Source organism: Kwoniella mangroviensis, chromosome 2 (assembly GCF_000507465.2).
Source record: "Kwoniella mangroviensis CBS 8507 chromosome 2, whole genome shotgun sequence".
In the NCBI taxonomy this organism is placed as follows: Eukaryota; Fungi; Basidiomycota; class Tremellomycetes; order Tremellales; family Cryptococcaceae; genus Kwoniella; species Kwoniella mangrovensis.
In genome coordinates this window covers 1,776,445-1,788,461 of record NC_088828.1, presented here as the reverse complement: position 1 = coordinate 1,788,461, position 12,017 = coordinate 1,776,445, and the positions used below count along the sequence as shown (strand labels likewise).

At 45.6% G+C, this 12,017-nt stretch overlaps 4 protein-coding genes and 1 non-coding gene across 5 annotated transcripts; 2 read left to right on the top strand and 3 right to left on the bottom strand.

Moving 5' to 3' along the window:
- Positions 1 to 68: 68 nt before the first annotated feature.
- Positions 69 to 1,768, bottom strand: I203_107527 (uncharacterized protein; the record flags this gene model as incomplete). The annotated part of the gene is made up of 8 exons (XM_019145606.1): positions 69 to 272; positions 329 to 402; positions 465 to 614; positions 702 to 900; positions 1,170 to 1,291; positions 1,359 to 1,423; positions 1,479 to 1,540; positions 1,610 to 1,768. The coding sequence occupies 8 exons, from the start codon at positions 1,766 to 1,768 to the stop codon at positions 69 to 71; spliced, it is 1,035 nt and encodes a 344-aa protein (XP_019005425.1).
- A 701-nt stretch (positions 1,769 to 2,469) lies between these two features.
- On the top strand, positions 2,470 to 2,556 carry I203_107526. Its single transcript has one exon. It is a non-coding gene; the product is annotated as a tRNA-Lys (tRNA).
- Positions 2,557 to 2,784: 228 nt separating this feature from the next.
- On the bottom strand, positions 2,785 to 5,778 carry I203_107525 (uncharacterized protein; the record flags this gene model as incomplete). Its single annotated transcript, XM_065518206.1, has 11 exons — positions 2,785 to 2,859; positions 2,914 to 3,218; positions 3,271 to 3,469; positions 3,512 to 3,685; positions 3,741 to 3,993; positions 4,040 to 4,527; positions 4,580 to 4,945; positions 4,994 to 5,346; positions 5,400 to 5,555; positions 5,619 to 5,679; positions 5,737 to 5,778. The coding sequence occupies 11 exons, from the start codon at positions 5,776 to 5,778 to the stop codon at positions 2,785 to 2,787; spliced, it is 2,472 nt and encodes an 823-aa protein (XP_065372936.1).
- Positions 5,779 to 6,149: 371 nt separating this feature from the next.
- I203_107524 (uncharacterized protein) lies at positions 6,150 to 6,515 on the top strand (the record flags this gene model as incomplete). Its single annotated transcript, XM_019145604.1, has 2 exons — positions 6,150 to 6,196; positions 6,260 to 6,515. The coding sequence occupies 2 exons, from the start codon at positions 6,150 to 6,152 to the stop codon at positions 6,513 to 6,515; spliced, it is 303 nt and encodes a 100-aa protein (XP_019005423.1).
- Positions 6,516 to 6,859: 344 nt separating this feature from the next.
- Positions 6,860 to 10,437, bottom strand: I203_107523 (uncharacterized protein; the record flags this gene model as incomplete). Its single annotated transcript, XM_019145603.1, has 12 exons — positions 6,860 to 6,879; positions 6,939 to 7,018; positions 7,081 to 7,266; positions 7,322 to 7,597; positions 7,655 to 7,818; positions 7,868 to 8,237; positions 8,291 to 8,734; positions 8,807 to 9,015; positions 9,082 to 9,170; positions 9,227 to 9,705; positions 9,757 to 9,924; positions 9,989 to 10,437. 12 exons carry the CDS (start codon positions 10,435 to 10,437, stop codon positions 6,860 to 6,862), a joined length of 2,934 nt encoding a protein of 977 aa, XP_019005422.1.
- Positions 10,438 to 12,017: the final 1,580 nt, after the last annotated feature.

Genomic DNA, 12,017 nt, shown 5'->3' with positions numbered 1-12,017 from the left:
TATAGGCACCAGACATGATCATGGAAAGACCCCGAGATAAATGCATAAACATATCATCATAAACAGAATTACGCCTTAGCACCTTCGACCTTCTTAGTCAACTCTGGTACAGCTTCAAACAAATCAGCCACAAGTCCTACATCAGCAACTTGGAAGATTGGAGCGTCTGGGTCTTTGTTGATAGCGACGATCATCTTGGATTCCTTCATACCTGCCAAGTGCTGGATGGCTCCTGAGATACCAGCAGCAACGTAAAGCTCAGGAGCAACGACCTGTAATTCAATGTTAGAATGGTTATCGGTTGCCACAGAACAAAACCCGAACTTACTTTTCCAGTTTGTCCGACTTGTAGGGAGTTGTCTGCGTAGCCGGCATCTACAGCAGCTCTTGACGCACCGACGGCTGTTTTTATTTTCACATATCAGCGGTGGTTTTCCCGTGATCACTGCGACGAAGCCACTTACCAGCACCAAGAGCATCAGCGAGCGGATCAAGGATCTTATTGAAATTCTCCTGCGATTTCAGAGCTCTACCACCTGATACAACTCGAGAGGCAGAAGAGAGATCAGGACGAGAGGAGATGGTCAATTCTTCAGACACGTATTTGGTTGACGCTAAACGTGATATCATTTTATCAGCTATTGTTACTTTCTTATGGATATTTCACTTTTGGCGCCCTTGAGCTAAATAAGAAGACTCACCATCACCTGAAGTAGCTTCAACTTCCTCTACGGCAGCACTACCACCTCCAGTCTTGGCTTTATCGAAAGCAGTAGTTCTGACTGTGACGATCTTAAACTTGTCTTTGGGTGAAGACTTAATCTTGAGAATGGCATTACCAGCATATATGGGTCGGGTGAAGACATCTCCTGAAGATTCGAGAGCTACGATATCGGCGATCTATGATGTATGTGCACAAATTAGCATGTTGGGCCATTATCTGAGCAAATCAGGCATCCGATCAACAATGTTTCGCTTGAAGTCCCCTCTTCGGCCGATCGTTCCCCCAGTGCATTCTCGAGCATTATCTTCCTGTAATGCTTCCTTCATCTCGATCGTCCTAAGCTTGGGTTCTCCAAGTGTCCACTCCGTCCTTCTAGCAATGGAGACCGGTCACTCGGCGAGGTCTCGGCCGACTGTCCTCGAATCAACTGACAATGGGCACTCACCATAGACGAGTCAAGTAAACCAGCCAATCTAGGGAACACGTTCTTTCCGACAGCAGTGTGAGCTGCAAATATGTGCGAGATGTTCTTGGCTGGCAATACTGAAGCAAGAAGGGGCGCAACATCTATATTGAGGGAAGGTAGTATCATAGTCAGTGAGTAGGTTAAATTTGTAGCTAAAGATCAGCTTACTCTCAGCTAAAGAATGGGAGTAGGAGTCGGAAGCAGCGGTGTAGATCTTGGTGAGACCGTCAATCCTATATTTTTGTATCAGCGATGCACCATCAACTAAAGTCGAATTATAAGACTCACTTCTTGACCTCCTCGAGGACACCATCGACATCACTCTTCGATCCTACTACTATACCGGCGGTCTTAAGAAATGAGAGACCCGTATCAGCGAAAAATTTCCTCCATCTATGCGATCAGGACATGTCACTCACATCTGATCCAAGCGATTGAGCAGCAGTCACAGCATTCAAACTGGAATCGTTCAATTTCCCATTCTTGTGCTCTAGGAAGACCAAGGAGGATGCTAATCGCCTTTGGGCAGTAGCGAGGGAGGAGAGTCGGGAGGTTCGAAGCGCTGCACGGACAAGCATCTTGACGAGATTTTCAGACGAAATGTAGACTGAGTACGATTGCCTGATCGATACAAGCACAAATGATGGGTGAGCTGCTCGATTATCTTGTGACTGAATGGATGTGTACTTTGGTGTATCCGAATGTCGATCCGAATTATCGGTTGAAACCAAGAGCAATACAACCGGCGGCTAATCTATTCGATCCTTCCACTTTGCACTCTTCTGATGGTTACACTGTTATACGCGCTGCAAAGGACGCAGCGAGGCATGTGGCAAATTTAGAGAACGACCTTCATCTCTTACAACCTATATCATAAGTTGGTATACACATACCCTTGTATGACAGACCTAGAAGTTTACCAAGAAGCCCATCTAGGCTAAGCGACCGACGGATGCCTCCACCAGGTCAGTAGAAAACGTGTAAATGCTCAGATCAACGAGTCAAATGAGGTATCCCTTCCAGCTCTCATTCACATATTCTCTGATAGGTAGAAACATCCGGTCAGATCGCGAGTCTTCAGCATCCTAATTTCAGTAGAAGCACCACGATACATCTAGGCAAAGATTCAAAATATATCGAAAGCTGCTAGCTTTGATGATGAAGCCCTTGAAAAAAATTTCTGGCGGTTCATCTGAGACCTTAACATCAAGAAAAAAGGCAATCGAACTGTAGGGGTTTATGTTCGCTTATTTTTTGCAGCAATCCGGAGACAACGTAAGCCTTCGTAGCTCAATGGTTAGATCATCCGACTCTTAACTTTCAGAGTCAGATCGGAAGGCTGTGGGTTCGAGTCCCACCGAGGGCTTCCTTTTTTGGGATTTTTTGGGATTTTTTGGGATTTTTTGGGCAAGCTGTTGGCTTTTCCTTCAGGTTCCCACCCCATTCTTCTTTTCTTCTCTTTCTGCTTCGGTCCACACAATCCCTGAAGGAATGCCTGCCTATATAATCGGACGCAAGCACAGAGAGATGAACCACACGATCTATGCATGCCATGCATCCCTGTATATATAAAACATAGGGTATCTACTGTACACTACTCTATGTCCATCCCATCTTCAACCTTTTCAGAAATTCGGGCGACCGGCGGAGGAATGAAAAGTTCCGACCACTGAGAATACATGGATCAGCCTCATGTCTCGATGACTCATCTTGGTAAGCTTACCTTAGGATACTGTCTCTTGTAAAGGCTCATACAAACGGTATCCATCTGCTGTATAGGCGCATCGAAATGAGCCTTGAAATAACCGTGTGTACCAAGTGGTTCCTTGATATGACCGATTTTACCGTATTTCGTATGCAGCTCCACAGATTTGAAGTAATCGATATCCTCCCTATTGAAGAACATGTATCGTATCGTAGCGGTCTTCTTGTGTACCTTGATAGGGTGTCCAGTGAGGATGATCCGCTTGGAGATGATTCGAGTTGGATCAGGAGAGAGGAAAGAGCCCATAGCGACCAGACTCGGTACTGATCTGATCAGCACAATTCATGGAGGTTTTGAACTCACCTTGATTGGCACCTTCGTCTTTTAATAATAAACACGCGGTTTTACCGAAACAGATTGGTCCGAATGTAGTAGCAACGGTTGCAGCACCTGGCCTGAGGAATTTCTCAGATTTGTGAACGTTGTTCACCCCTTTACCGCCTCCACGGACATGCTGGGAGTACAATGGTCGGATGACATATCGACGAGGTCCAACACAGAGAATGAGGGGTTCCTGAGATAGATTTAGCTACAGTCACAGTCGACTTCAACTCACCTTCGCTTTGACTGGCTCATCGTATTCAGTATTTCGCTGGACCACAAAGTGCAATACCGATTGTTTGTGTTCGTGCTGCAGCAGGCCGTGTACGATGAAAGGTAGTGAGGCGTCTCTCTCATCGATGACATTTTGAGGCACGTCCTTGAGGATCAAAATAACTCTTGTACCAGCCTGTGAAAGGTTATGTCAGATTGAGAGGTAAAACATAGACGGAAGGCTAACTCACTTTGACTCCCTCTTCAATACCAGCATGTTCGATCCTCTTCTTTGTACCCAGATAATTCTCAAACTGGAAGATCTTCGCGTAATCTATCGGTAAATTCTCATATGGATCCCACGGACTCGTCCTGAAACTCTTCAATCCCCTATACCTCTGGAACCGGGTCCTTGCGGGTATGTGTCGTGGTGTATCGATTTCATCGGGGAACATTGCATCTTCCGCTTGAGCTTTCTCACGTTGACGAAGATATGCCTCATACCTATGGACGAATTAGCTGTGTCCACGATCACTAGTGCCAGACTCACTCTTCCTCTTCTCTCTCGGGATCCAGATCCCTGTGAGCTTCTTCTTTCCTCTCATCAAGCTCGATCTCCTCAGTCTCCTCTTCCTCATCATCATCATACACATTGCGTCCGTATCCTTCGGCGACACCTCCAGACTCATCTCCCGAGACATCCATATCCCCATCTTCATCCCCATCTTCATCGTCCTCGTCTTCATCATCCTCATCATCGAATATCCACGCAGCCTGATAAGCACTGGTTCCTTTGGGTACTCGCTTCGTACGCTTTTTCTCGCCTGTGGAGCTTCCAGCAGCGGGTGCTTCCGATCCAGCCATTTCTTCTTCCGTAGGCCACGTCTGTTCATTCGCCATCAAGTCAGGGTTGTTGACAGCAGTCAGATCGTCTGCGTTCTCAGTGGGCGTTGAAAGGGGATCCGAGGGGGCGTCCACAGACATTGAAGATTGCTGGTGAGGTCGGTGAGATAGAGATGATGGTGGAGCAGGAAGGATCTATACAACCAACTTAGCCGCCCGTTATTACGAGCCGAGTTAAATGACCTACTGCTTCGATTTGGAAATCCCCTCGTCCAGGAAGATGTACCAATCTGTCTGCACTCAATGCACCTCCTCCTCTAACCGTCCCGATAACTTCCAATCGTCCCTTCTCTACACCATCGTCACCTTGCACACCACTGCCGGTCCACCTTATAGCATTAGCACCTTCAGCTATAATAAACGCTCGACCCTCTTCACTCTTGGTACCTCCAGGCGCCGCCTCACAGAAAGCTCGAGCGAGAAGAGCGGCCTCGTTCGGTGTATCGGAAGAATAAATTTTGGGTACAGAGGGGAAGAAGTATTTGGTGAATGAGAGAAGGGATTTATGAATCAGTTGTTTAGTATCCGGTTTTATGGGGTTGGCAACAGGGGCCTAAAGAGATGTTTAGCGATACACTTTAAATTCTAGCATGCGGCTTACCTGCACACAAGCAATAACTTCCACACCACCCGCTTGACCCTGCAGACACCTCAGTATAGCTTCACCTTCAAGCTGGACTTCATCCACACTGCTCAAAAGCAATACAACGTAATCGCTGATTAGTGCAGCATCGAGAGTTGGGTAAAGAGAAAGGGGCGGCAAGAGGTTGATCTGAAGGGAAGTCTTGAAACGTGGCGCGCGGATCAGATAGGTCCCGCTATCTGTCAGAGTCGAGGATATCTCTTCGAGCTCGGATTCGGGAAGACCAAAGGATGGTAACAAATTGGCAAGGAAACGTCGAGGTGATATCGAAGGTAAGAGCGGTACGACAGAAACGATCCGGGGGACTTGACCTATATCATACCGGATCAGCCTGGCTCTCATCTCGACAACTGGAACAGCTCACCTCCTCCACTACTTGTTGAGAAGAATTTCTGATCCTCTACCACAGTCTTCCTTTTCAAATCTCTCTTCTGAGCGTTGGCATTCAATCTAGCTTTCTTCGAGCTAGAAGCTAGTTTCTTGGTATTTTTGTCAGAATGAGATGATCCGCCAACTTTCCCTGTGGAGGACAAGAGAGTCAATAAGCTGATTCCGAAGATGAGTGGGGAGGAGACTAGCTTACCCTTTGCAGCGGTCTTCAGAGCTCCTTTCGAAGAGTGTTTCGATTTGAAGCCTTTGTTAGTCTGTGATAAACAAGGCAATTAGCGACGCCGATTGGACCTGGAAGATAGCCCACATACCTGTTTAAGAGTGGGTCTATGTCGGTGTTCTGAAGACACCATGTTGACCGACTGTTATATGTAGTATGCCAACGAGTATGCTGAAAAGTGATGAGAAAGTGCGAATATCCAAGATCTTACTTGAACTTCGTACAAGTGGATCTGACCTCCTCAAAAATATTTGAGCACTTGTTCGAGACACGTGGTTTTCCCCTGAAGTCCCTCCACCCGAGCCAGGTGCCGTATATATATGAAAGACGGACATTGACAGTCTTGTGCTGGTAATTATCCATGCTGATCTTGGCTTCAACTGTTACCTACATCAAACCTCTTGAGCAGCATCAAAAACCTTCGACCCCGACCCAGACAGTGACAAAATTAGATTTTGACGCTCCAACAACTATCGAAGCTTCAACGGCCATCATCTTCACAACATGGACGAACTCTTTTTCTTCTTCGTCCTCTTTTGTGGCCTCTTCCTGTGAGCTTAGTCTCACTATTCTCGATGTCTGAATAAGGAAGCTCACACATTTCGATCTTATAGCCTCGCTTCAATCATATACTGCTTCCTCTCCACCTGCTTGGGTATACAGATACGAAGTTCAGATATCAAGGAAGCTTTCTCATTACCTACACCTGCCAGAATCCGAGCTAGAGACGAAGAACGCCGGAGAAGGATGGACCAGATGGGTGGATATGAGATGGACGATATAGGGTATGAGAGGGTAGGCGGGATGTCGTCGGGTGCGGAGGAATCTGAGATGATGAGGAGGGGTGGGCCTTCAAGAGGTTTTTTCTAGGTCTTCACAAAAATTGTATATGTGGAATGCGTATGGTCTGATGCGGTATGACAAACCTGACTCATGACTTGACTTACCATCTGACAGTCGAGCAGTCAGATAAATACGAATGTAGATTATACTGATGCATTGATGCTTATTTGTACCAAACAGATATATATGCGCGCGAAGTTATAGAATGAGTATATCCAAGATGGAGAGAGGGCAATCCATTAAGAGAAATTGTATAATGTTATAACATAGTAAGCGGGAGAGATGAGAGTTCTCTGATGATCCAGCAAACCAGCAAATCGGAAAGTCTGAATCTAATAAGAAACAGGATGGGGTTTTGATTTTGCGAAATCTTAGAACTGGAACAACAGCACTGCGCAGATGACATTTGATCAGTGATTCGACTTGCACCGCCAAAAGATAATGACTTACACCAGGGATTCAACACGATTGGATATAAGAAGTGCGAACATGCTTGAGCCATCAGAGGTAGAATACAAGTGAAGTTGGTACTGGATGATAAACCGCTATCAGCTCGCACTCCATGCACACAAGCAGGGAATCCCATACTTACATTCTGTAACCCATAGGTACTAATGGCGAAGCCATGAAAGCAACACCCAGGATCATAACCCAAGAGACGATCCAGATATCCCAGAATCTCTTCCACATCGCTGGCCATTCTTTGAAGAAGTGCGATAATTCTACTTCTTTCACGGTTGAGGCCCATTGCATGTTATATCCAGTCAAATGCGCACACCTATCCGATCGCACGGTCAGCGCCTATCACACAGTGAATTGGGGAGTCAACTTACAAAGCGGTTGACAAATGCCATGACATTCCACAGAAGAAGAAAAAGAAGAAAACGATCCATTTGAAGTTTTGAACCAAGGCGTTACCGAGTGAATTGGTGTTCAATCGATATTGGAACAAGGCGGAAGAGACATTGGAGAGCCCACAGAAAATGACAATACATGTCAAGAATACTTGCCAAGATTCGAGGTAGAACAGATCCAAAAGGTCATCGAATAGACCGATCAACACCCAGTTAAGGAGGGAGAGTAACAGTGAACATGCAATGGCGTAATAACTGGTATCACTCATAAGCCAAATCCTCACTCCTATCAAATCAACGGGTGCAACTTACGATGAGATATAAGCCAATACGGAAATCTTGGAATGAAGGGGAATACCATCTGCCCATACGAACGATCGATAAAGAGGAGTGATAGGACCTTTGGTCAACCATTTTCGCAAAGGGTGGAAAAGAAGCTCGGAACATCCATAAGCGTATTTTTGCCATCGATTCAACTATGACCATCATTAGCATTGATCCTACCTTCGTTCGAGGCGAACCTACCTCGTCATCAGCGGTAAGTGAGACACCTTCTTGAAAACCACCATTAGAGTAAGAAGCCCATCTCAAACTCCATCCTTTCATCTGACATCGTAGAGCCTGATCGAAATCTTCGGACACATGGGATTCAGACCAACATTTTCGGATACCATCGTCGTCATCAATGAAAGCGGCATCTTGAATAGCTGCCCATCGGAGGAACGCATTGTGTCCGACGAAGGGAGCCACTTCACCATTGGCGGCACAGAAGGAGATAGCCGTATTAATACGAGTTGTGAATGATGTGATACCGTTTTCAAAGAAATGACCGACAACTTGCATGACCGCAGATTCATGTTGGATGATGGCGATGTTAGGTGATTGAGCGAATTCACTATTGTAAAATGAGTCAGCTATCGATCTATCAATGTGCTACTATTGACTCACGAGGCAGCATCAAGGAAACAATCTTCAGGTACTCTGGTATCGGAATCAATGATCAAAATGAGTTCTCCAATTCGGATATTACCAGCGGCCCAAGCGATACCTTGAGATTCCTCGAGAGCCGTAGCAAGCGCTTCATCGTAGATTTCTCGCTCATCCTCGTCGGTCCATTGCCAGTTAACGTCAGATTGTTCGTCGGCAGCAGGTCGAAGTTCATCCATAATTTCCTCAACTCGTAAAGACAGATTGTTACCGAAGTTCATGTTTGAAGCCTTCTTGAATCGGCCTTTTCGGATGAAACCATCTTTACCATGTTTAGGTCGAGCAGTCCAACCGATGTTGTTACGGTCGTAGTAAGCCTTTCTGATCTCTTGTTCCTCTTCGTCCCACAACTGCATACCATCGTCAAACACGAAGATGTTCACCGAACCACCTTGTCGCTCGTAACTATATAAAATCAACTGATTCAGCTGAGCTGTTCCCTACTTCGAGGTATTTTTTGGCGAAGCGACTACTCACGTAGTAATAGCCTTTTTTAGCGATTCGACCGTAGGGATGATAACACCTTCCAGGCCTTCCTTGTAAACAGGCATCTGGATGGTGATATGAGGTAATCTACCAGTCATCCTTGTAGGGGCTTTACCAGAATAGTAAGACGAGTTTTGATGACATTGAGCAACGGGACCAAGCATTTGCCACAAGTTACCCATAATGCAGATGCAGAAGAACTTCGAATCCATGTTAGGAACGAGTCGTACTCACACGTACTCACACTGAAGCGATTGAGTACTTACAATGGAGAGCAAATAACCAAAAGGTGAAGTAGCAATAAGTGCCATACGAGCATATGAGCCGTCAAGCATAACTTCTTTGATCAAGTTTCCTTATTACATACCAAAATCAGCACCGATCACCTAAACCTTCCGGTCAGATACTCACTTATACCAGAACCAATGAAGACGAAAGTCAAGATCATAGCTAAACCAGAAACGAGCGGAGCGTAAAGCATGACAGGTCTTCTGTCTCTCATTTCCCAATCACCTTCTTTACCTCCTACTTTCTCTTCATCTACATCCCCATCTGCATCCGCAAGCTCCTTTTCTCTTTCAGCATCTCTATCTACCCATCCTTCTTCATCAACTCCCTTCTCGTCGATCTCATCCTCAGACTCGTCCTCGGGCTCGAGCAATTTCAATTCATGGTGTCTTCCTGACCATACATAGGCGATCATACGTTGTTCCAAAGCTTCGGCGGATGGAATCAAGGTCTCAACTTCATCTGCCCAAACCACCAAACATGCTTCTGCTCGCACGAATGCCGCAAACTGATGTTTACGGGCACCAGCTAGTTGAGTGAGATCGTCAAGGATTTGAATACGAGTGTTGACATCGAGAGTAATTTCAATAGCGTCTTCAGCACTGTAAAGCTATGTCAGCTATTTCCGCGATCAGGATCCAATGCTAACCCACCATCTAGCCATGATGGCTTGCACGACTTTACTGGTGATTTTCATAGCTACTTCAGGATTCAAGGTGGATATAGCAGCATCCCATTCTTTGATCCTCCTTCCCAACTCTCTTGCACCCTTCTTGGAGTTTTTAGGTTGGGGGTATGTTCGCAAGACTCTCTTCTTCACTCTATAATGACCATGGTGTCAGCCGACCATCAATTTTTCAAGGGGATTTTAGTATTTAGACTTACCGGATGGACACGAGACCATCAAAATCTGCATCTCTGAACCACCCTTGTCTCTCCGCAACGTTCCATAGATGTCTGACCATCATATCATATCTATCCCTTGGTCTACCTCCTCTATCAAGTATCGAGTCGTCACTCTCATCGGAGCTGGAATCATCACTCTCATCGAAACTCTTCTTATCTAGATCACTGGCACCGGAAGAAGTAGCGAAAGAAGCTCCGGATTTACTTGATCCTGATCCCTTGGAAGAGACGGATTCATTATCTGACAACTCCCATGATGCCCTAGAAGCTTTCTCATCAATGTCTTCTTCTTCTACGAATGCTTTGGACGTTCGAGAAAAGGTCTCGGTAGGTCGACGAGGAACGTGGGAAGCTGGGATACCCTGAGCGTTGGGAATGGAAGGGATGAAGGAGGATGCAGCTGAGGAGAATCGTCGGAGGAAGGACATGTTGTTCGGAGGCAGTGTATGCCGATGGGATCAATTGTCCACCTAACTTGAATTGATTGGACTAGGTGTTCTCTGATGAAATGATGAGCTAGGCTATGTGAATGGATGAGGAATAATGAGCTGTAGTTGATGAGATAAAACGACAAGTGTTGATTATTACTCACCAGGTCAAGATGTAATCAGCGTATGAACAAAAGAATAAAGAGAGCCCTTCACCTATCCTATCTAGTCCGAGTCAACCTAGTAATGTCTTGAAGGCAAGGACGAATTGATGGTAATCAGAGATGGTCGAAAGAATTGGTTGAAATCAGATTGCAGATTGCAGATGGCACGATGTGAATGACTCTCCCCGATGTGGTGATTAACTGATCAACGTGACCAGAAAAGGGGAAAAATCAGTTGCCTGATGAACTCCACCTGTATGAACAACGAGGACTAACCGAACCTGATCCAATCCACTTTGGTGCAGAGGATGTATCAGAACAAGCTTCGAATCTTGTCTCGCTTTGCTTTGCTTTGTTGTTTTGCGTCTTAAACGTATGGTTGTTTGCATAAAGAGGAAAGGAAAAAAGGTCGATCGTGGCGTAATATATTAACGTAAATCATGTTCACACGAACGGCATTTGATTATTGATTCTGATGATGAATATGACGATCGCCCTATCCGATAAGACTCAGAACCCGCAGGCAAAGTTATTCCTCTCGTCATGCCATTTCCACTGCCCGGGAAAGGATATTCACCCATTAATCACTATTTTCTTCCTTGTTTCGGACCTGATAGACAGAACATCTCCATGAGCCTGCATGCATGAGCAAGGGAGGGAAAACGATGACTACGCTTCGAGACCGAGATGAGAAGACTTCCCCGCTCTACTTGGTCTAGATTCAAAGTATACTAAAGGAAGCACAGACTGGACATGAACGTGGACCATTTATTCGGTTAGTGAGACAACAAAGATGTGCCCTTTCATCAAAAAGTAAGCTTCAGAGTTCCCGTGTGCCGACCAGTCGGGCTGACCCTGAAGATCTTGGTGAATTATGTTTGTCACCGGATAGAAACTTCCTTTTCCGGCTGCTCCGACAGGCACACCTTTGAGAAAACCCTGACGCGACCCTGATTGTTTGTGCGTCTAGAGACTAACTCAGGTCCAATCAACAAACAATTTTGGGACTGTGGTCAACTTCTCATGCTTTAGACAAGCCACTAAGAGCAATAGCCTGAATCAAACGATATCTTTCTGACGATCGTCCAAAAATTGAATTCGGAACAAATGCTTGAGAACATGACATGATGCAAAAGTCAGTCACCGATCTGTAGAGTGGGAAATGCATATCCGCTTTGTAGCCGTTTCGTTCATGTAGGTTGTACGTTATCTCAGACTAGAATAACAAATCGAATTTTACTGCTCTTGCTCTTTTCAGAGTCTAGGTTGACAGTGAAGATACCAAGCCGCAATCAGCTGCCATCTTGACATTGTTCGTGGGAACGTGTCGAAAGGTTGATTGATTCAGACAACAGTACAGTGTTCAGTCTGGGTCACATCGTCCGATCATTCCATAATATCGACAACCACTTTATT